General features: G+C 42.6%; 2 protein-coding genes across 2 annotated transcripts; one reads left to right on the forward strand and one right to left on the reverse strand.

The window, feature by feature from the left end:
- Positions 1-530: 530 nt before the first annotated feature.
- Positions 531-8879, reverse strand: LOC110506398 (7-dehydrocholesterol reductase). The gene is made up of 8 exons (XM_021585986.3): positions 8753-8879; positions 7274-7385; positions 4048-4270; positions 3848-3938; positions 2582-2795; positions 2284-2488; positions 2005-2136; positions 531-1792 (listed from the first exon to the last, which is right to left on the reverse strand). Exons 2-8 carry the CDS (start codon positions 7381-7383, stop codon positions 1328-1330), a joined length of 1440 nt encoding a protein of 479 aa, XP_021441661.3. The 5' UTR covers positions 7384-7385; positions 8753-8879; the 3' UTR covers positions 531-1327.
- Positions 8880-9797: 918 nt separating this feature from the next.
- On the forward strand, positions 9798-23544 carry nadsyn1 (NAD synthetase 1). The gene is made up of 21 exons (XM_021585989.3): positions 9798-10089; positions 10375-10435; positions 10681-10797; positions 10935-10988; positions 11089-11178; positions 11827-11878; positions 13603-13691; positions 13933-14050; positions 14570-14701; positions 14893-14964; positions 15267-15391; positions 15858-15906; positions 16032-16134; positions 16280-16448; positions 16589-16724; positions 17009-17115; positions 17268-17399; positions 17510-17579; positions 18046-18174; positions 18570-18746; positions 23125-23544. The coding sequence occupies exons 1-21, from the start codon at positions 10005-10007 to the stop codon at positions 23161-23163; spliced, it is 2106 nt and encodes a 701-aa protein (XP_021441664.1). The 5' UTR covers positions 9798-10004; the 3' UTR covers positions 23164-23544.
- The last annotated feature ends 49 nt before the right edge of the window (positions 23545-23593 follow it).

Below are 23593 nucleotides of genomic sequence, written 5' to 3' on the forward strand. Positions count from 1 at the left end.
TGTTCTTCTGCCACCTGCTGCTGAATGTCAGATTTGAGGGAAGAGAGGGATAGAAATATGAGGATTAGGGAGACATAAGAACAAAGAGGAAGAAAATAGTCAATGGAAGTGAAGAGTGCACTCTTGACGTTAGTACAACCACCACCACTACCAGTGAGTGATCCCTGTCATACCCACTCCAGGGGTCTTTCCACCATCCACCGCATCCACATCCTCCCACTCCCTCCTCTTGTCTGTCAGAGCCTAACATTAGCCTCACATCCAGCTCCAACCGTCTGTGTTTGTTTAACTCTTTTCCTGGCAGCTGTGGCGATCTGAAGGGGTTAGGGGTCAGGCAGGCCAGCATGAGGGACAGGAGGCCTGATCAACCTCTTCAGTCACGGCAGGAGGAAGTGTTGACCTCTCTAAGGCCGTGTCAGCACCCTTCAAAGCACAGGAACAACTCTGTGATGATGCAATGACACCTCCGTCATTGTCATTTCCTCCACTCACAAAATACATATGAATTGATTGGAATCAAAGTAAAGAAATCAGATTGTTAGGTTTATTTACTTTTCTAAGTTATCACTTTAGGAAAGGCAGATAAGGTAAAAAAGGAAAACACCTAAAATCAAATGGCAAAAAACACTGTTGGATAAAGTAAAAGCACTATTAGCACAAAACTTTAAAATAACAGGTACCTCAAACATATTGACAGGCATAAAGACAAATTAATTTACGCAGGAACAATCATTGTATGGTTGTAACTGCTTCTTGAACATAATCTACTAGTCTGCTGCTAGCATCATTTAATGTTGTACCGATCCCAAAGTAGAAGACACATTTGTCAGACAGTGCATTGTCAACAAAAACAAAAACATCTAGATTATTGCTCACTTGTAGCTGTAGTTACTTTACCCATGGCAACTAACTGCTACGGTATGGTTATGTGGTGTTCACACTTCAATACAGATTTGAATTAGAAATCCATTTCTGAGTTTCTCATAGTGTCTATGTACCATAGTACCAACATTTATGGAGAAATGCTCCTAGGCAGCAGTGAGAGAAGTTCTGAGAGTACCTGAGGGTTGCTTCTTAGAGCACAAAGCTGGCAGTCTGACTACAAGTGAAGATCTCACTCTGAGTACTACATCTTTTCATACAGAGAAACATGGAAACACACATGGAGATCCAAAGACACCACGGCACACACACACACACACACACATTTTGCTCAAAATGTCATCAACCTCTTTCCCATGGAATATGAACCGTCCATTTAACACACATCTCCTTCTTCTGTCAAACTTCTTTCAGGATGCAGGGATTCCTTCAACCTCTAACTCGACTAGAAGATCCCAGGCAGCAGGCGATAGGGAACTGCATCCGTGTAGCGCTTCCAGTCTTTGCCGTACTTGCTGCTGCAGCGATGCTCGTCTCTCACACAGCGGTGCACCAGCAGGATGGTCATGTAGACGATGTAGAAGTAGGGATGAATGTGGCCGAAGCCGCAGGCTGCACAGTAGGCCAGCGAGCCCATCAGGTCGCCCGTGTAGTTGAGGTGGCGTGCCACGCCCCAGAAGCCGGAGGTCATGAGCTTGCTGTGGTGCAGGCCGCCGTCACCCGAGCGGTAGGCACACTCAATGAAGGTGGGCTTCTTGCCCCAGACGGAGCACTTCCCCTCAGTACGGCGGAACAGGTCCTTCTGGTGGTTGGTGGAGCGGAAGACGTAGTAACCCACCAGACCCAAGAGGAGGACAGCAGCAGCATGGACTGTGGAGAGCTGGACTGGGTTGTACACCAGGTACAGGCCCTGTAGAAAGAGACATGATGCCAAGCATACAGTATGATGTCTTGGCAGTTGAACAGAAAACAAGAAAGACCCCATAACAGCTACATTTTACTCAGGGTGTATAATCGAAGCGCATCAACTCAACTACAATTTCCATGACCTATTCACATTTTTGCAGTGGCTTCTGTGTTGGGTGTCTGACTAGTTGTTTTTTTTACGATGATGTGACTTACCTGCAGCGTGTAGAGGAAGGGCAGCCACACACAGTCTCCCCAGCCCAGGTACCAGCCAAAGTGGTCATGGCAGATGTCAATCGTCTTCAGGTACCATGCCTCATTCCAGAAGAAGTCGAGAACATAGATTGCCTGTAGGAGTAGCTATTACATTAGTAGCCATTCATTGGAGGTAAAGCTTGCTGGTTCAGTCAAAGCTACCACTCTAAGGTCTAGTTTAGCTAGGTCACTCGCTAACATACACTGCCATCTAGTGGTAAAGGGAGAGGAGTGTCTCACCTGCAGCACATTAACCAGGATCATAGAGTTAGTCACATAGCCATAGAGCTCCTGCTGTTTGGCTGCATAGGAGAGGTTGATTAGAGTCCAGGCAACAATACCAGGTCTCCCGTTGAAGAAGAGCTTGAAGTCGAACCATTTCCCGATGCGGGGATTGAACTCAATGCCCATCATGTAGTTATAGAAGACGTTGCCTGTGAATTTGCTGGAAAATGATAAAGGCAATTCAGATTAAATAGGCCCAAAGTGACAAGTTTGAATGAAATATAACATATTATTGGACGCATCTAGTCCTCACCAGTCCTCGGCATTGGTGGGGAAGAGGTAGGCCTTGACAAAGGCAAAGGTGGACACAACATAGCCCAGTATGTTGGTGCACCACAGCAGTGGGATCCAGTTGTCGAAGATTATGGTGGGGGAAAACCAGTGGAAGTATTGAGCGTTGGCATACCATAGGGCATGGGTGATTAGCCACGACTGTAAACCGTTGATCTCATACTTGTTTATGAGGCCTAGGAGAGAACAAACAATGTGGGGTGAAACCAATGACTGCATATATGAATGGACAAAGCCATCGATCACGTGACACTATTCATTCCTATGTGAAGACTCAATAGCTCATTGAAGCCAAATTAAGTTGTTTCAGATGGCGTCTCATGGAGACAACGTGCGCAGTTTGAGCTACTCCTGGAAGTGGCGTTGCAGGCTAGCTAGGTGCTGCCCTCTCTCATTGAGTAAATCAGGTTGAAGGTCGATCGGGGTACTGTAGGCTACCATTTTTTTGTTTTGAATTTTACCCCTTTTTCTCCCCAATTTCGTGGTATCCAATTGTTTTAGTAGCTACTATCTTGTCTCATCGCTACAACTCCCGTACGGGCTCGGGAGAGACGAAGGTTGAAAGTCATGCGTCCTCCGATACACAACCCAACCAGCCGTACTGCTTCTTAACACAGCGCGCATACAACCCGGAAGCCAGCCGCACCAATGTGACGGAGGAAACACCGTGCACCTGGCAACCTTGGTTAGCGCGCACTGCGCCCGGCCCGCCACAGGAGTCACTGGTGCGTGATGAGACAAGGACATCCCTACCGGCCAAGCCCAGAGCCTGGGCGCGAACCCAGCACCCTTAACCACTGCGCCACCCGGGAGGCTACTGTAGGCTACCATTAGCAGATAAATGATCCTTATAACTTTGTCTGTGTGTGATTTTTTTAAAATTATCTATTCAAGGACATAAATCTTGTGTATTAGAAGCTATTATTGGTACCATTAACGGTCTAGATTTTTGGGGGGAATTTACACTACGATTTCCCTTTTTTCATTCACTACAATGGGGGATCATGTTTTCTGAAAACAATGCCTGCAGTACCGTGGTCAGGCTTGAACTTCTGTGGCTTCAATGAGAGGGGGCAGTAGTTCTCCCGGGTAGAAAAGAGCCAAGTGTTTGCAATCAACAATACTCAACACTATTGTGCACATAAAATATCTGTAAATATTAATAGAAACCAATCCTTCATGCAAGAAATCTCCAAAAATGTAAATGTTCTCTTCTCAGGTGCCTTACCTGCTGGGGTGCGAGCTCCATCCTGAACCCCACCAGCATAGCCAGGCAGGAACTTATGAGTGATATCAGGAACACACATGTAGAGCACCACCTGATGGAGAAACAGTGTCATTCCACAGAACTCCCATCGTTGAAATATTCTGATGCAATAAACCATAATAAAATGTAATTTACACACACGGCCCTACCTATGGCCTTACCTGGAAAGAGACCCAGACGGTGTAGATCTGAGCAGCGGTCCAGGTGAAGGAGGGGGCCTTTTCCCAGATGGAGCGCAGGGTGGCCTCTCCACTGTAGAGCTCTACCAGGGGCTGGCTGACCGAGCACTGGTATTGGTCACACACCATGACGAAGAAGAACACAAGGAAGGGGGCTGTGCACAGCAGCAGGATCACAGCGCTCAGAGAGAACCAGTCCACCTCCCTAACAGAATGGTAGGTGTGGAGGAGATGGGGGAAATAACATACAGAGTTGTAATGGTGAAAATGCATAATAATTGGAGCATTTATAATAATTCATCATTCCTAAAAAAAAATCTGTAAAAAAATGTCAATAAAAAAAATGTAAAAAACACTTGATAGCCTACTGTAATTTATTTGAGAGTTGTTATTATTAGGCTGTAGATCTAATCCAACATAAACACTATGGGCCGAGGACTTTGCCTTGTGGTGTACTGCCAACTTTGCTAGAGTTCACTTTTAAAGATAAGCATGACCAGTTTATCTTACAGGCTCATTTGAAAACCACTGATTATATGACAAGAATGATATAGTCCAACATTTCAGTGACTGTCTGTCCATGTAGTGACTGTCCATCAGTGGAGGCTGCAGAGGGGAGGATGGCTCGTAATAATGGTCGGAACGGAGTGAATAGAATAGCATCAAAATACCATGCCACTTATTCTGCTCCAGCCATTACCACGAACCCATCCTCCCCAATGAAGGTGCCACAAGCCTACTGTGTTGTCTATGTACAGCACAAATCAACATAAATCCTGAGAGCCTAGTTTTTCCTTTTTTAAATAATTCCGTAGTGAATCCATTCGCTAACCTGAGCTTTGTATAAGGGCTACAATAGCAAAAACATGTACAGTGGCAAGAAAAAGTATGTGAACCATTTGGAATGACCTGGACTTCTGCATAAATGGGTCATAAAATGTGACAACATTTCTCAACAATAGACAAACAAACAGTCTGCTTAAACTAATAACACACAAACAATTACACGTTTTCATGTCTTTCTTGAACACACCGTGTAAACATTCACAGTGCAGGGTAGAAAATGTATGTGAATCCTTGGATTTAATAACTGGTTAAACTTCCTTAGGCAGCAATAACCTCAACCAAACGTTTTCTGTAGTTGCGGATCAGACCTGCACAACAGTCAGGAGGAATTTTGGACCATTCCTCTTTACAAAACTGTTCCAGTTCAGAAATATTCTTGGGATTTCTGGTGTGAGCCGCTCTCTTGGGGTCATGCCACAGCGTCTCAATCGGGTTGAGGTCAGGACTCTGACTGGGCCACTCCAGAAGGTGACTGTTGAAGCCATTCTGTTGTTGATTTACTTCTGTGTTTTGGGTCGTTTTCCTGTTGCATCACCCAACTTCTGTTGAGCTTCAATTGGCGGACAAATAGCCTTACATTCTCCTGCAAAATGTCTTGATAAACTTGGGAAATCACTTTTCCGTCGATGATAGCAAGCTGTCCAGGCCCTGAGGCAGAAAAGCATCTCCAAACCATGATGCTCCCTCCACCATACTTTACAGTTGGGATAAGGTTTTGATGTTGGTGTGCTGTGCCTTTTTTTCTCCACACAATGTTGTGTGTTCCTTCCAAGCAACTCAACTTTAGTTTAATCTGTCCACAGAATATTTTGCCAGTTGCGTTATGGAACATCCAGGTGCACTTTTGCGAACTTCAGACGTGCAGCAATGTTTTTTTTTGGACAGCAGTGGCTTCTTCTGTGGTGTCCTTCCGTGAACATCATTCTTGTTTCATGTTTTACGTATCGTAGACTCGTCAGAGATGTTAGCATGTTCCAGAGATTTCTGTAAGTCTTTAGCTGACACTCTAGGATTCTTCTTAACCTCATTGAGCATTCTGCGCTGTGCTCTTGCAGTCATCTTTGCAGGATGGCAACTCCTAGGGAGAGTAGCAACAGTGCTGAACTTTCTCAATTTTTAGACATTTTGTCAAACCGTGGACTGATGAACATCAAGGCTTTTAGAGATACTTGTGTAACCCTTTCCAGCTTCATGCAACACTTCTTAATTTTGGGTCTTCTGAGATCTCTTTTGTGCGAGGCATGGTTCACACCAGGCAATGCTTCTTGTGAATAGCAAACTCAAATTTTGTGAGTGTTTTTTATAGGGCAGGGCAGCTCTAACCAACATCTCCAATCTCGTCCCAATGATTGTACTCCAGGTTAGCTGACTCCTGACTCCAATTAGCTTTTGGAGAAGTCATTAGTCTAGGGGTTCACATACTTTTTCCAACATGCACTGTGAATGTTTAAATTCTGTATTCAATAGAGACAAGAGAAATACAAGAATTTGTGTGTTATTAGTTTAAGCAGGCTGTGTTAGTTGAAGATCAGATCTAATTTTATGACCAATTTATGCAGAAATCCAGATCATTCCAAAGGGTTCACATACTTTTCCTTGTCACTGTCACCTTTTAACTTATTTCAGTGGCAGCGACCCATAACCCATTGAAACCTGGAATAGACATATAATGGAAATATAATGTGTGGGTGATGGAAGCTTGTGAACTGATTCAAACTGGTTGTTAATTTTCCCCAGTCAAATACTTTACTTCCTTTTCATACTACCTCTGTCTACTGAAGATTAAGCAGGTCCCCACACACAATCTTGCCCAATATTTTGAGCAGCTGCCCTCCCCAAAGAAATATAAGGTCCCACTGTTCAGCAAGAATAGGAGCAGGGCAAGTTTCATTCCGACAGCCTGAACAGTGGGACATAGGACAGATGTAGGTCCAATGGTCAGACAGTAGGCCACAGGGACTGTGCATATATGTGCATTAACTACGACATTTCCAGTGTTTTCTGAATTAGGTATTTGTATGCTGATTTCACAAAATTAATTTCCATATAAATGGAGATTAAAGATGGAATCCGCAGTTGGGGAAACAGCGCCACTGTCTGCCCAAAGCCGGTTTTGTTTTTCTTTGATGAAGCAGAGGTGGGGAGTGTACAAGAAATCGCAATACATGTGCTGCTGCTCTTTGCAGTAACTACATTGTTGCAAACAGATGTGTCAGTTTCACCATTAAGGATTGCAGCTTTAAGTATATCGTATCATAATCAGTCCTGAACCAACAGACAGTGAACATAGTTACATGTGAACCCAGTTACCCGAGTAGAGCATTAATGACTATAGGCCTACAGTAGGTCAGCTTCATCTTACCATGCTCTTCCCCACTGCCCTGCAGGTTCCTCTGTTGTCTCAGACACCCCCCAGTTAGAGCTGAGCCTCTGGCGCCTCCGGGTGGCCTCCATGGCCACTGCAGAAGACATCTCTAGAGAAACAGAGAGAGAGAGTAGAGAGTCGTGGTAGTGACCAAGACATAACAGGCCGACTGTACCTTATAGCCAATAAGGTAATGTGGGATATCAAAGGACATCTGATGGCCTTTGAGGACCTGACCTAAAACATTATGTGATGGTGCTGTACATGATACATGGTTAAATATTATTAGTAAACCTTAAGGATCAAAAGTCGATTACACAAGGCTGCATGGGGTGTGTGTCCAAGAGTGATAATGACAAGCCAGATGGCTACTATTTGATGCACACAGGATGTTGTATAATACAGATCAAAATGTCACAAATCTTTTGGTCCCAGTGTGGTAAGGCCTACAGTGTGTCTGTTTGACACATGCACAATTCTAAAGTTTATGAATAGACATGAGCATGATAATTCTACAATGAGAGGTTTTAGCACAACACCGTTGTGTATGTTAGCAAATCTAATGCAAATGTTCAAACATATCAAACACACTGGAAAAATGTGTAAGTACACTTTAATAACACCATAACTGCATTTGATTACTACATGGGCTCAAAGACACCATAGAACCAAACAAACTTTTTCACCCCCATTATTAAACTACTTCTAATGTTGCTCATCCCCTCCATTAATATAAACATGTATGCATGCATTACTTCGTCGCTTTGGTTAAAAGTGTCTGCTAAATGGCATATATTATATAATTATACCATACATCAGAGGTAGGGCCTACACATGTACTGTAATAATCCACAGAAGTGGTAAAGCAGACACACAGGGATAGTAATAGCAGGTCTCTGGGTCATGTTATGTCAGCTGAAACGTTTTTGGACAAAATCCAACATACAGATACAACGATAATGCTGAGGGGAACACCTTTTGTACGTAGTTGACAACAACACTTTCGGCAGAGTGACGGCTGTCACACATTCACATAGACCACTCAAATAATTTTGTATACAAGACTGATTGAAGTAAGTAGAAGGTGAGTTTCATAAAAAAGCATAGACTTCATTCTCCACCCTTTTAACGTTACTTAAAATGACTGATAGGCCTACAACAAGCGTCAGCTGCTTTTACACCCGATTATTGAATACATACCCGCAAGTCCCTGAAATGGTATTGTCAATAATTATGTACGAAATGTAGACAACGGATCGAATGAATAAATAGACGTTAGATAGAGGCTCTCACAAAACAATTGATAACAAATTGCCTAACGCTGCCATAACGCACCTCCAGAAAAAGCCATAACTCATATGGACAATAGATAATGCATAATGTCGAGGATCATAGACGGAAAAATAACATAAGCATTATAAGCAGACTTTGAATTTCAATAGGTCTGTCTAAAATATAATTTCGTAGGCTACTCACCAACTTCTAGGACCTATGGGAAAACTCTTGGACCAGATGTGTACGATATAACGAATAAAAGGTTCTATATTAACAACAACTCCGCCCAAATAACAAATGCCTGCGAACGTACAGCCAATAACGTCTCAGTAGGGTACGCGCCGCACTCCCATATCGACCTCTGATTGGATAACACTGATCTGAAGCCACGAGCGCCTGATGAGCTCATGAATAGTTGGGCCATTAAAAATAATACATCCACATTCAACAAACCGACAGACCCAAATAAATCCTCAACATATTTTGAACCAATAAGTGGACAACATCACACAGTCACACTGTCTTCACGATGACAATATCTGCATACAGCTGTCATATGATGACAGAATAATACAGGATGATGTAGCTAAAATAAATGCAAATATTTATAGATTAAATAGTAGGCTACTTTTATATTATTTTTTTTTCATGAAGTCGCAATTTTACACAACATGTGAAGTTTGAGATCTACTTTTCATCTTGGTTTCCACAAAAATTTTATTTATGGAAGCATCAACAATTTTAAGTCTGAAATATGGACAAATTTTAAAACATATGAAGACGACCTGTAGATCTACTAAATACAGGCATCCTAATTTTGTACAGAAGAGGCACAGCAGCTTGTTGTATAAATACATTTCCTGTCTCTTTAATAAGACATACGAGGAGGAAGGGCAGTATAAGCAAAGATTTGTATCCCTAAACCAAGATAAACCACAGCCTGTCGTTTCAAATGGTTCATAGTGGGCAGAACAAGCAAGGTGGTGGGCAGGGCCAATAACGAGTTAGTGAGATCCTATTGGCGCGTTCTAGCAATGTTTTGAAACTTTGTCAAAGGGTAAAGTCTACAAAACCTTATCCACTCTGTTCGTAACATATTTTTTTTGGGGGGGGGAACTATATTGAGATAAAATGATGAGAAAATTAGCACAATGTCGGCCAAAATCCATAGCATTCCATCTTCTCCCATTGCTGGCCTCTCGGCTTCCGCTCACTGTCATATTTGGTACATTATTTGAGCGAGTGGAAAAGCCACTCGGGTGCTTCACATTTATGCATCCGGTGAAATATCTGTCTCGTTGTTCTATCTGTGGTAGAGGTTCCCGGATCGAAGTGACACAATTCCAACTTAGATATTTTTGAGTCGAGTGTTACAGTAACTCATTTGAGAATTTAAACTAAGGTTTCAACGTTTGAATATCAGCAAGGCTACTTTGTTGCACCGTTTTATGAAATGGGACGAAAGGTTATATTAGCTACGTGCTCCTTGAATCAATGGGCACTAGATTTTGACGGAAACTTAGAGAGAATACTGAGAAGTAAGTCCGAATAAAATAATTGAGAATCACACTCTGCAAACTTCTCCGAAGTAAAAATCGTCGAATTGAAGATGCATTGTCCATTTAACTTAAACTGTAGTGGGTTCATATACAGAGTTGTTTTAAAGGTAATATGGTGTGTTGTAATGATTTATAGACATTCCACTTAGAAGCCTGGAGTATACTATACTAGGCAACTTGCTCTGCGGGAATAGCATGCAAGTCTTGCAATCAGGACTCTGGACATGCCATTCATTTTACTAATGATATCTTTCTCATGACTAGGTATCGCGATAGCCAAGTCTCAGGGGGCTAAATACAGACTGGGACCAGAACTGGAAATATGGTATATGTAATCTACATCTCCTTCATCAAAGTTGTGATTGTTGAGTACATTACTGTATACAGTATGTAGACTAGAACAAATATGTAGCTTATTAGACAAATGTATGTCTTTGTTTGTGGTCTTTTTATTTGACTCCTATAAAGCTCTGTGCATTTGCATATAATAAGCATCCTACATTGCCATGCCTGCTCTGAATTTCCATGAACTCTCCCTCAACCTCCTCTCTTTCTGTCCCTGGTCATCAGTGGGTATGGCTGTGCAGACCACTTCTACGAGTCAGACACCCTCCTGCACTGCTTCCAGGTACTCAGGAAGCTGCTGGAGTCACCTGTCACCCAGGACATCATCTGCGATGTTGGCATGTCAGTCACACTTCTCACAAGCACTTCAGCTCGGTTGTCCCTCTCTTTGCCTCCTGGACTATCATACCCCACTAAACAGTGTATGTTGTAGTAAGATTTCCGTAACCTGTGTCTAATGTTCTCTATGTCCCCCTCAGGCCCATCATGCATCATAATGTTCGGTATAACTGCAGAGTAATTTTCCTCAACGGGTAAGTCTCGGAAATAAGCAATTCTGCATTGATGTAGGTTATGTGCATTGTCAATAGTAAGTAGGTGTAATTGTTCACAATTCTTACCCACTTTTTAAAGGAAAATCTTGTTGATCCGACCCAAGATGCTGCTGGCCAACTATGGAAACAACCGGGAGTTCCGCTGGTTTTCACCATGGAATAAACTCAGGTAAGTGATCAACATTGAATCTGCACAAGAAACTCTTCCTTCTGCACATAATGATAATACTTTGATAAACAGTGAAATTAGAGAGATTCTCAGGTACTTTTGTATACTTTTTAGCCAGTAGTTCGGAAAGTAAGGCTTACGAGCCAAAAGTAGTCTCAGAAAATTGCATACTATGTCACATATGTTCAGATATGTGCACCATGTCATTGCTCTCTCTCTCACTCTGCTGTGCGGGCATCTTGCTAGTTGACACTCAAATGGCGAGCGGCTGAAGGGGGAAAAAGTGGGGGAAATGGCGCAAAACAGCTTCCAGAAAACAGTTGCCTTCAAACTAGGGATTTCGTGGCTAATTGAAGTAAGACAGTACTTCTGCTCATATATTATGCATATATGAACTACACATGGAGACTTCCGGTCCAAAGTGAGAGGTTTAAAAAATACTTGGTAGTCGCAAAAGTTCCGGAACGTCTTTAAATGTTTAGGTCAAAGCAGATTTGGTACGTGGAAAAGGACACAAATCCATATTTTTCACATCACACGTAATAACATATACGCATTTTGCTGCACCTGTCAAAAAACCTGCAAATCTCTCTACGTGACCATTCAACTTTGATTTGAACATGGCATTATTGTGTTTGTCTGCCACAGACATGTGGAGGAGTACTACCTGCCCAGGATGATCCAGGACATGACAGGACAGGTAGGATCCATCTCTCTCTAATGGCAGGGTGTTGGTATGCACTAACAAGGATCAGTGATAAGAGGATTATTTGCACGTTTCTTCATTTAAAGGGAATCTGCACCATTAATATACAGTACCAGTCAAAAGTTGGACACACCTACTCATTCAAGGATTTTTCTTAATTTTTACTATTTTCTACATTGTAGAATAATAGTGAAGACATCAAAACTATGAAATAACACATGGAATCATGTAGTAACCAAAAAAGTGTTAAACAAATCTAAATATATTTCATTTTTGATTCTTCAAAGTAGGCATCTTTTGCCTTGATGACAACTTTGCCCACTCTTGGCATTCTCTCAACCAGCTTCACCTGGAAAGCTTTTACAACAGTCTTGAAGGAGTTCCCACATTCGCAGAGCACTTGTTAGCTGCTATTCCTTCGCTCTTAGGTCCAACTCATCCCAAACCATCTCAATTAGGTTGATGTCAGGTGATTGTGGAGGCCAGGTCACCTGATGCAGCACTCCATCACTCTCCTTCTTGGTCAAATAGCCCTTACACAGCCTGGAGGTGTGTTGGGTCATTGTCCTGTTGAAAAACAACTGATTGGCCCACTAAGCGCAAACCAGATGGGATGGTGTATCGCTGCAGAATGCTGTGGTAGCCATGCTGGTTAAGTGTGCCTTGAATTCAAAATAAATCTGACAGTGTCACCAGCAAAGCACCATCACACCTCCTCCTCCATGCTTCACGGTGGGAACCACACATGCGGGGATCATCCGTTCACCTACTCTGCGTCTCACAAGGACACAGCGTTTGGAACCAAAAATCTCACATCTACTGGTCTAATGTCCATTGCTCATGTTTCTTGGCCCAAGAAAGTCTCTTCTTCTTATTGGTGTCCTTTAGTAGTGGTTTCTTTGCAGCAATTCGACCATGTGATTCACGCAGTCTCCTCTGGACAGTTGATGTTGAGATGTGTTAGTTACTTGAACTCTGTGAAGCATTTATTTGGGCTGCAATTTCCGAGGCTGGTAACTAATGAATGTATTCTCTGCAGCAGAGGTAACTCTGGGTCTTCCTTTCCTGTGGTGTTCCTCATGAGAGCCAGGTTCATGTTTTTTGCGACTGCACATGGAAACTTTCAAAATTCGTAAAGATGTCTGCTTTGACTGACATTCATGTCTTAAAGTAATGATGGACTATCGTTTCTCTTTGCTTATTTGAGCTGTTCTTGCCATAATATGGACTTGGTCTTTTACCAAATAGAGCTATCTTCTGTATACTACCCCTACCCCTACCTTGTCACAACACAACTGAATGGCTCAAACACATTATGACGGAAAGAAATTCCACAAATTAACTTTTAAGAAGGTGCACCTGTTAATTGAAATGCATTCTGGGTGACTACCTCATGAAGCTGGATGAGAGAATGCCAAGAGTGTGCAAAGCTGTCATCAAGGCAAAGGGTGGCTACTTTGAAGAATCTCAAATATAAAATATATTTTGATTTGTTTAACACTTTCTTTTAGTTACTACATGATTCCATATGTGTTATTTCATAGTTTTGAAGTCTTCACTATTATCCTACAATGTAGAAAACAGTAAAAATAAAAACCCTGGAATGAGTAGGTGCATCCAAACTTTAGAATGGTACTATATATGTGCAGCAATCAATAGTATCATCCATTTAATGTGATCGTTTATGAAATTCCGTTCCATTGTTCTGTCTCCTGAAGGACACTGTCCCCTTTGGTGACTGCGTCCTCTCAACCAAAGACACCTGCATTGGGAGTGAGATGTGTGCAGAGCTGTGGAACCCTAGGAGGTACATTCAATGAAGAGTCTCAAATGAAGGCCTTTTCTTTTCAAACCATTACTCAATTTCTGTAATGAGTTGTGTAATACTGTGTGCCCTTAGTTATTTGTGTAATGGATCGAAGGAGAGCTCAAATGTTTTTGAGAGATGAAGTGAGATTGCATATGTGAATAAATATATACTGTGTGTGTGTTTTTCTAGTCAGCTACGGTATGTAATGATGTATGTGGGAATGTCATGTGCTTGGCAGCCCCCATGTGGACATGGGTCTGGACGGCGTGGAGATCTTCACCAACTCCTCAGCCAGCTACCACGAGCTACGCAAGGCAGACCACAGAGTGAACCTGGTTAAATCAGCCACCACGAAGGTGATCGTACACACACGAACGGACGGACACATGCATGAACACACGCACATGTTATACAGCCCTTCAAACTCAACTCTGGACCTGGAAGCTAGTTCCACTGCATTTTTTGTATTGTTCCCCTCTAATCAGGGACTGATTTAGACCTGGGACACCAGGCGTGTGCAATTAATTATAAGGTAGAACAGAAAACCAGCAGGCTCCGGACTACGTAGGAGCTGAGTACCTCTGTTGTGCAGTATGTTTAGTGAGAATAGAGGTACTGCATGTTGCCTGCCCAGTAACCACTTGGAGGCACTGTTTTGTCATTATAATACTGCTCCATTTCATACATTGTTTTCCCTACATGTATATTTTGATTAGTATGAGTTTGGGTAACACTTATCATCGCATTGATCCTAGACATGTGTAATAACACTACTACATAACAACATTGTTGTTACATGTTATTTTAGTCAATTGTTATTGCATAGTAATGAAGTTGAGCGGTTTCTGATATTACAAGTGTGTTGTTTTGCACAGAGCGGGGGGATCTACATGTTTGCCAATCAGAAGGGTTGTGATGGAGACAGACTCTACTATGATGGTTGTGCCACGGTGGCCATCAACGGGGACATAGTGGCCCAGGGAAGACAGTTCTCCCTGGATGACGTGGTAAGGACAGGTTAAACATAACAAAATGTACATGTGAGAAGAATATCTTACAGCCTATTATTTCACCCTCACTTCACACACCAGGGTGAGCTGTGTTTGATTATATGGGTTGGCCAAGTCAGCATGTTGTATAATGCTAGCCATTCCCGAAGTGAACTCTTGGACTGTGTGTGTGTGTGTGTGTGTTGCAGGAGGTTGTGACTGCCATTCTGGATCTGGAGGATGTCCGCAGCTACAAAGGAGAGCATTGCCACCCACATGTGGTGAGCTGACACCTCTCTTCAAAACAGGACACTTTTTACTTCTCAGAAACGGTAGGTGTGATTCAGAAACACATTACTCCCCAAGTTAAACTAGCCACACAAGGGGAACCAGAGGTAATCCTGTTCAACACTCAACTCCCCAACCCAAGGCTCTGTCTCTGCCCGGTGTCGTCTTTCCTCCCTAGACTGGGTACACACAGAGAGAGTCCCTTCAATTATTGACTCGGACCCAAAATAGCATGCCGGTTACATTTGAAATGTCACATGGTTTGCTGATATGTCCTCTGCTCCACTGTGTCCAGGAGTATGAGCACAAGCCGTGCCATCGAGTCAAAGTGGACTTCTCCCTGTCTGATTGTGAAGATGTCTACCTCCCCACTCACCAGCCCATTGAGTGGCAGTTCCACACCCCTGAGGAGGAGATTAGGTATGGCACCTCCTGACAAAGACTGTGATCACAAGAGTGTTGTGTGCTTTATATGCTTCCCATAATAAATAGTAGCTATTTTTGTCTCCCTGTATTTCGTTTTTTTCACCATGGAATCATTGGAAACAGACAGCGATAGCAGCCTACTATATATATATTGCCACACATTGGAATCAGGAGCTTGGCGTGTGACATTCATTTACCCTGACTGCTCCCTTTGTGTCTGAAACTGAGCTGCCTGTCTTTGGTGGAGCCAATCTCTGTCTGAGAGAAGTTAACTAGAGAAACACGTTTTTTTAAAGCTACTTTCCAGATCATGTGACTGCCCACCTCTTTACAGTTTACACATACATACCCTTCCATTCAGGTGACAAACAGCACAGGGCCTTCATTCTAACCTGCAATTTGACCCATGTCAAATACATGCACATGTGTGTCTGTGTGATCTTGTCTTTGGTGTCTTCAGCCTGGGTCCAGCATGTTGGCTTTGGGACTACCTGAGGAGAAGTGGTCAGGTGAGTAGGGCTATATTTGGTTTAAATGATGTGTAAATGTGCTTATGCGTACCTGCTTATTACTGATTTATTGGTATTGTCTGTCTATCTCTATCTATAAACACTCCTGTTATTCCCTGCTCCAGGCTGGTTTCCTCCTGCCTCTCAGTGGTGGTGTGGACAGTTCCTCTACAGCCTGCATTGTCTACTCCATGTGTGTGCTGGTCTGCCAGGCAGTCAGAGATGGCAGTGAGTACTGGACTGGATACGGTGGTGCCAACAGGCCAATAGTGTTTTGTTGTGTGACACAAAAGCACATGGCTCCTATTCTAAAGTTTGACATTGCATTCAGAGTTTGTCACTACAGCTTCAGTTTCTTCTCTCCCTGTATCAGACACCCAGGTGCTGGAGGATGTTCAACGGGTAGTGAATGATGTGTCCTACACACCCCGGGACCCACGGGAGCTGTGCAGACGCATCTTTACCACCTGCTACATGGCCAGTGAGAACTCTTCAGAAGGAACCCGTAACAGGGCCAAAGACCTGGCCTCTCAGATTGGCAGGTGAGCGTCACTGGCCCCATCATAGTTGGGCAGTTACAGACTAACAAACTAGAACACAATGAGACTCACATCTGTTATAAATCTCACCTTATGCTTTTCTTCTAAAGTTATTTTTCTTTGTATTTATCTTGTTAATTCAGCTCACACATGAACCTCAACATCGACATGGCAGTGAAAGGCATGCTGGGAATCTTCTCCATGGTTACGGGAAAGTGTCCCCAGTTCCGTGCTAACGGTGGAAGCACAAGAGAAAACCTTGCCCTACAGAATGTGCAGGTGGGTTGAGTGTCAAGGAGTACATTGTTCAGGTGTTACCTGAAACACTTCAACAAAGCAGAAACCCGTTATTGCAAAATTAATTTAAAAAATGGTTTCTGAGATGAGCAGAGCTTTTCCCCTCACTTGCATTTCTCTTTAATCACACCATTTACTTGCATTTTCACACATGCTCACCACAATCCTCACACTATCATGTTCCAGTTAAACGGTCTGATCTGAGTAAGCAATTGTGTGGTGTGTGAATTGTATGAAACCCTTATCCACTATCCTGTCCCTTCCAGGCCCGAATCAGGATGATTCTGGCCTATCTCTTTGCTCAGCTCAGTCAGTGGGCTGAGGGGAAACCTGGTGGCCTCCTAGTCCTTGGCTCAGCCAATGTGGATGAGAGGTTAGTGAGTACTAGAGAATGTCAATGTTTCTCTTTTTTTTCTCTCTTTTTTTAAACTATGTGCTATCTGCTTCAGTCCAACAGAAAAGTACAAAAAGTGTATGATCCCTCTCTGTATTTGACCTACACCTCAATAACCCTCTATTCTGCAGTCTCACTGGCTACTTCACTAAGTATGACTGCTCCAGTGCTGACATCAATCCCATTGGGGGCATCAGTAAGACAGACCTAAAAAGCTTCCTGCAGTACTGTGTCGAACAGTTCCAGCTCACCGCCCTCAAAAGGTGAAGCACGCTGCTCTGCAATCCCGTCTTCTTCTCTGGGACAATACAAAACAGTCACTATAATGTCAGGAGACTCACCATGTTGGCAACTGTCTTTATGTCCTCTGTAGTATCATGGCTGCACCTCCCACTGCAGAGCTGGAGCCCCTGATGGACGGCCAGGTGTCGCAGACTGATGAGGTAACGAGTCAGCATGTCACCTCAAGTGGAGCCAGATGTGGTCTTGAGCCCTCTGATTATGTTGATTGTTGTGGGTGTGGGCCAACCACATACGAAGTGACAACTTATTTTTCTTTCTATTTATTTATTTTCCTCACATACTGTGCACACACTGCTATGATTGACCGTTCTTTATACGAATTAAGAAAAGTTGACATTTCAGACTTGCAGGTGAAAGTCATACCATAAACCCTCAGCTCTATTCAGCTTGACTACTGTTGTTATTGTCCCGTCATGTTTTTCTTCTGTGACTGTGTGACTCAACTTCCCCTGTCTATATATACCACCTCACAAGCTTGGAAAATTAATGTCTCTTCAGGGATGTCATCTGCGCACATGGTTTGTTCAGTTGTGGTGTAATCTGACCTCTTCCTTATCCCTTGCTGTCGTCCTCTCTCTTGCTCTCTCTGTGTCCCCCTCTCATTAGTCTGATATGGGGATGACCTACTCGGAGCTGTCTGTGATTGGTCGGCTCAGGAAGATCTCCAAGTGCGGCCCGTACAGCATGTTCTGCAAACTCATCCACACGTGGAGGGAGGCCCTCTCCCCTCTACAGGTCACTCTACACCTCTGTATCGCACACCATTTACTATTTTCATACTATTAGATGTCTGACACAAACAGGTGTGCCTGGCACCTACTACCATAGCCCGTTCAAAGGCACTTAAATATTTTGTTTTGCCCATTCACCCTCTGAATGGCACACAGACACGATCCATGTCTCTCAATTGTTTTAAGGATTAAAGGTCCTTCTTTAATCTGTTTTACCCTTCATCTACACTGATTGAAGTGGATTTAAGAAGTGATATCAATAAGGGATCATAGCTTTCCCTTGGATTCCCCTGGTCAGTCTCATGGAAAGAGCTGTTCATAATGTTTTGTACACTCAGTGTACGCTATCTATTTCTATGATTTGAGAATAACACTTCTTCTGACCATTTGACATTTCAGGTGGCGGCCAAAGTGAAACACTTTTTCCAGATGTATTCTGTGAACAGACACAAAATGACAACTGTGACACCATCCTACCACGCTGAGAGCTATGGCCCCGATGACAACCGCTTTGACCTCAGGCCATTCCTCTACAACACTCGCTGGTCCTGGCAGTTCAGAGCCATTGATAATCAGGTGGGGATCCGACAGTCAACATGACATTTTGTTTTATTTGACCTTTATTTAACTGGGGAAGTCAGTTAAGAACAAATTCTTATTTACAATGACGGCCTACCCCAGGCCAAACTCTCCCTTAATCCGGACGACGCTGGGCCAATTGTGTGCAACCCTATGGGACTCCCGATCACGGCCGGTTGTGATACGGCCCGGGATAGAACCTAGGTCTGTAGTGACGCATCTAGCACTGCGGTGCAGTCACTCAGGATATTTGTTTTTTTACTGTGGATCTCTCACATTTGGTTGTTCCCTCCTCAACGGCTTTATCAGATTTTATTTAATCTCACAAGAATTGTGAATGTCCACGGAACATGGTAAATTACACTGCCTGTCACCATGGGAGTACCCCAAGCTTCGATCCTAGGCCCCACGCTCTTCTTATTTTACATCAACAACATAGCTCAGGCAGTAGGAAGCTCTATCATCCATTTATATGCAGATGATAGTCTTATACTCAGCTGGCCCCTGCCCGGATTTTGTGTTAAATGCTCTACAACAAAGCTTTCTTAGTGTCCAACAAGCTTTCTCTACCCTTAACCCTGTTCTGAACACCTCCAAAATAAATGTCATGTGATTTGGTAAGAAGAATGCCCTCCTCCCACAGGTGTTATTACTACCTCTGAGGGTTTAGAGCTTGAGGTAGTCACCTCATACAAGTACTTGGGAGTATGGCTAGACGGTGCACTGTCCTTCTCTCAGCACATATCAAAGCTGCAGGCTAAAGTTAAATCTAGACTTGGTTTCCTCTATCGTAATCGCTCCTCTTTCACCCCAGCTGCCAAACTAACCCAGATTCAGATGACCATCCTACCCATGCTAGATTACGAAGGCATCACTTGAGAGCCCCCTTACGTAAAGGGGGCTCTCAAGCGGCTAGATGTTCTTTACCATTCGGTCATCAGATTTTCCACCAATGCTCCTTATAGGACACATCACTGCACTCTATACTCCTCTGTAAACTGGTCATATCTGTATACCCCTTGCAAGACCCACTGGTTGATGCTTATTTAAAAAACCCTCTTAGGCCTCATTCCCCCCTATCTGAGATATATACTGCAGCCCTCATCCTCCACATACAACACATGTTCTGCCAGTCACATTCTGTTAAAGGTCCGAAAAGCACACACATCCCTGGATCGCTCCTCTTTTCAGTTCACTGCAGCTAGCGACTGGAACGAGCTGCAACAAACACTCAAATTTGACAGTTTTATTTCAATCTCTTCATTCAAAGACTGAATCATGGACACTTTTACTGACAGTTGTGGCTGCTTTCCGTGATGTATTGTTGTCTCTACCTTCTTGCCCGTTGTGCTGTTGTCTGTGCCCAATAATGTTTGTACCATGTTGTGTTGCTACCATGCTATGTTGTCATGTGTTGCTGCCTTGCTATGTTGTTGTCTTAGGTCTCTCTTTATGTAGTGTTGTCGTGATGTGTGTTTTGTCCTATATTTATATACAGGGGCAAGAAAAAGTATGTGAACCCTTTGGAATTGCCAAATTGGTCGTCACATTTGATCTGATCTTCATCTAAGTCACAACATTAGACAAACGTAGTGTGCTTGAAATAATAACATACAAATTCTTGAATTTTTCTTGTCTATATTGAATACATCATTTAAACATTCACAGTGTAAGTTGGAAAAAGCATGTGAACCCCTTGGCTAATGACTTCTCCAAAAGCTAATTGGAGTCAGGAGTCAGCTAACCTGGAGTCCATTCAATGAGATTGGAGATCTTGGTTAGAGCTGCCTTTCCATCTAAAAAACACTCACAAAATTTGAGTTTGCCATTCACAAGAAGCATTGCCTGGTGTGAACCATGCCTCGAACAAAATATATCTTAGAAGACCTAAGATTAAGAATTGTTGACTTGCATAAAACTGGAAAGGGTTACAAAAGTATCTCTAAAAGCCTTGATGTTCATCAGTCCACGGTAAGACAAATTGTCCTTAAATGGAGAAAGTTCAGCACTGTTGCTACTGTTGCCGGCCTGCAAAGATGACTGCAAGAGCACAGCGCGGAATGTTCAATGAGGTTAAGATGAATCCTAGTGTCAGCTGAAGACTTACAGAAATCTCTGGAACATGCTAACATCTCTGACGAGTCTACGATACCTGAAACACTAAACAAGAATGATGTTCAAGAGAGGACACCACAGAAGAAGCCACTGCTGTCCAAAAAAAAAACATTGCTGCACATCTGAAGTTTGCAAAAGTGCACCTGGATGTTCCATAACGCAACTGGCAAAATATTCTGTGAACAGATGAAACTACAGTTGAGTTGTTTGGAAGGAACACACAACCCTATGTGTGGAGAAAAAAAGGCACAGCACACCAACATCAAAACCCCATCCAAACTGTAAAGTATGGTGGAGGGAGCATCATGGTTTGGGGCTGCTTTGCTGCCTCAGGGCCTGGACAGCTTTCCATCATCTACGGAAAAATGAATTCCCAAGTTTATCGAGACATTTTGCAGGAGAATGTTAAGCTATTTGTCCGCCAATTGAAGCTCAACAGAAGTTGGGTGATGCAACAGGACACCGACCCAAAACACAGAAGTAAATCAACAGAATGGCTTCAACAGAAGAAAATACGCCTTCTGGAGTTCTGACCTTAACCCGATTTGAGATGCTGTGGCATGGAATGGTCCAAAATTCCTTCTGACCGTTGTGCAGGTCTGATCCGCAACTACAGAAAACGTTTGGTTGAGGTTATTGCTGCCAAAGGAAGTTTAACCAGTTATTAAATCCAAGGGTTCACATACTTTTTCTACCCTGCACTGTGAATATTTACACGGTGTGTTCAATAAAGACATGAAAACGTATACTTGTTTGTGTGTTATTAGTTTAAGCTGACTGTGTTTGTCGAATTGTTGTGACTTAGGTGAAGATCAGATCAAATTGTATGACTTATTAATGCAGAAATCCAGGTATTTCCACAGGGTTCACATACTTTTTCTTGCCACTGTATATACACTGCTGTTCAAAAGTTTGGGGTCACTTAGAAAGGTCCTTGTTTGTGAAAGAAAAGAAGAAGAAAAAATGGTCCATTTTTAAAATAACATCAAGTTGATCATAAATACAGTGTAGACATTGTTAATGTTGTAAATGACTATTGTAGCTGGAAACGGCTGACTTTTAATGGAATACCTACATAGGCATACAGAGGCCCATTATTAGCAACCATCACTCCTGTGTTCCAATGGCATGTTGTGTTAGCTAATCCAAGTTTATCATTTTAAAAGGCTAATTGGTCATTAGAAAACCATTTTGCAATTATGTTAGCACAGCGCTGAAAACTGGCCTTCTTTAGACTAGTTGAGTATCTGGAGCATCAGCATTTGTGTGTTCGATTACAGGCTCAAAATGGCCAGAAACAATGAACTTTCTTCTGAAACTCGTCAGTCTATTCTTGTTCTGAGAAATGAAGGCTATTCCATGCTAGAAATTGCCAAGAAACTGAAGATCTCGTATAACGCTGTCTACTACTCTCTTCACAGAACAGCGCAAACTGTCCCTAACCAGAATAGAAAGAGATGTGGGAGGCGCCGGTGCACAACTGAGCAAGAGGACAAGTACCTTAGTGTCTAGTTTGAGAAACAGACTCCTCACAAGTCCTCAACTGGCAGCTTCATTAAATAGTACCCGCAAAACACCAGTCTCAACATCAACAGTGAAGAGGCAACTCCGGGATGCTGGCCTTCTAAGGCAGAGTTCCTCTTTCCAGTGTCTGTGTTCTTTTGCACATCTTAATCTTTTTTTATTGGCCAGTCTGATATATGGCTTTTACTTTGCAACTCTGTCTAAAAGGCCAGCTTCCCAGAGTCACCTCTTCACTGTTGACGTTGAGACTGGTGTTTTGCGGGTACACACTGTGGTTGCTGATAATGGGCCTCTGTATGCCTATGTAGATATTCCATAAAATATCATCCCTTTCCAGCTACAATAGTAATTTCCAACATTAACAATGGCTACACTATATTTCTGATCAATTTTATGTTATTTTAATGGACAAAAACTGGCCTTTTCTTTCAAAACAGGACATTTCTAAGTGACCCCAAACTTTTTAACGGTTGTGTGTGTGTGTATGTGTGTATGTATGTATGTATGTATGTATATATATATATATATATATATATATATATATATATATATATATATATACACACACACACACACACACACACACACACACACACATTTATATATATTTATTTATTTATTCGGCCCTGCAGGAGGCCTTTGGGTAGGCCGCCATTGTAAATAAGAATTTGTTCTTAACTGACTTGCCTAGTTAAATAAAGGTTCAATAAAATAAATATTATTATTTCATACACAGGTGTCCAAGATGGAGGTTGGGAATGACTACCACGACTAAGGCTCATCCCAATGGCAGAGCAACATCCCAAAGAACTCATCTAAATTGTGACAATAAACACTGTAGTGCAACTCCAAACACTCTTACTGTACACACAATGCCTTCTTACTGTACAGTATTCTAATTTCTGAAAATAGACCTAGGCTATTGATTGATATTATAGACTCTAACAATGAAGAGTATTCAAAATAAGTATTTTGTGTCAGTGGTTCAGCATGATGTGCATTAATTATGTTGTCGTTCTGCATGCTCTAGGCCAGCTTAAACTGGCGGTCTTGTTAAAAATATTCACAACAGTCTATTCTCTCAGGTTCAAATACAATACACTTGTTCATTGAAATAGTGATGTACTGCTTTACTATAAAACACGTTTTTATCTTGTTTTGTACTGTTATCAAATATGTGTATAACATGAGTCTAAGTGGTAACA

The sequence above is a fragment of the Oncorhynchus mykiss genome, chromosome 26 (genome assembly GCF_057628025.1).
Source record: "Oncorhynchus mykiss isolate SJ-2025 chromosome 26, ASM5762802v1, whole genome shotgun sequence".
In the NCBI taxonomy this organism is placed as follows: Eukaryota; Metazoa; Chordata; class Actinopteri; order Salmoniformes; family Salmonidae; genus Oncorhynchus; species Oncorhynchus mykiss.

What these genes read in the sequence shown, in the direction of transcription:
- LOC110506398 (XM_021585986.3), bottom strand. Translation starts at nt 7,383, where the DNA reads ATGTCTTCTGCAGTGGCCATGGAGGCCACCCGGAGGCGCCAGAGGCTC. An exon ending in GGGCAGTGGGGAAGAGCATG is followed by an intron (nt 4,271 to 7,273) that starts GTAAGATGAAGC and finishes CCATTCTGTTAG; the next exon opens with GGAGGTGGACTGGTTCTCTC. An exon ending in CCGTCTGGGTCTCTTTCCAG is followed by an intron (nt 3,939 to 4,047) that starts GTAAGGCCATAG and finishes TTTCTCCATCAG; the next exon opens with GTGGTGCTCTACATGTGTGT.
- nadsyn1 (XM_021585989.3), top strand. Translation starts at nt 10,005, where the DNA reads ATGGGACGAAAGGTTATATTAGCTACGTGCTCCTTGAATCAATGGGCA. An exon ending in ACCCCTGAGGAGGAGATTAG is followed by an intron (nt 15,392 to 15,857) that starts GTATGGCACCTC and finishes TGGTGTCTTCAG; the next exon opens with CCTGGGTCCAGCATGTTGGC. An exon ending in TTGCCCTACAGAATGTGCAG is followed by an intron (nt 16,725 to 17,008) that starts GTGGGTTGAGTG and finishes TGTCCCTTCCAG; the next exon opens with GCCCGAATCAGGATGATTCT.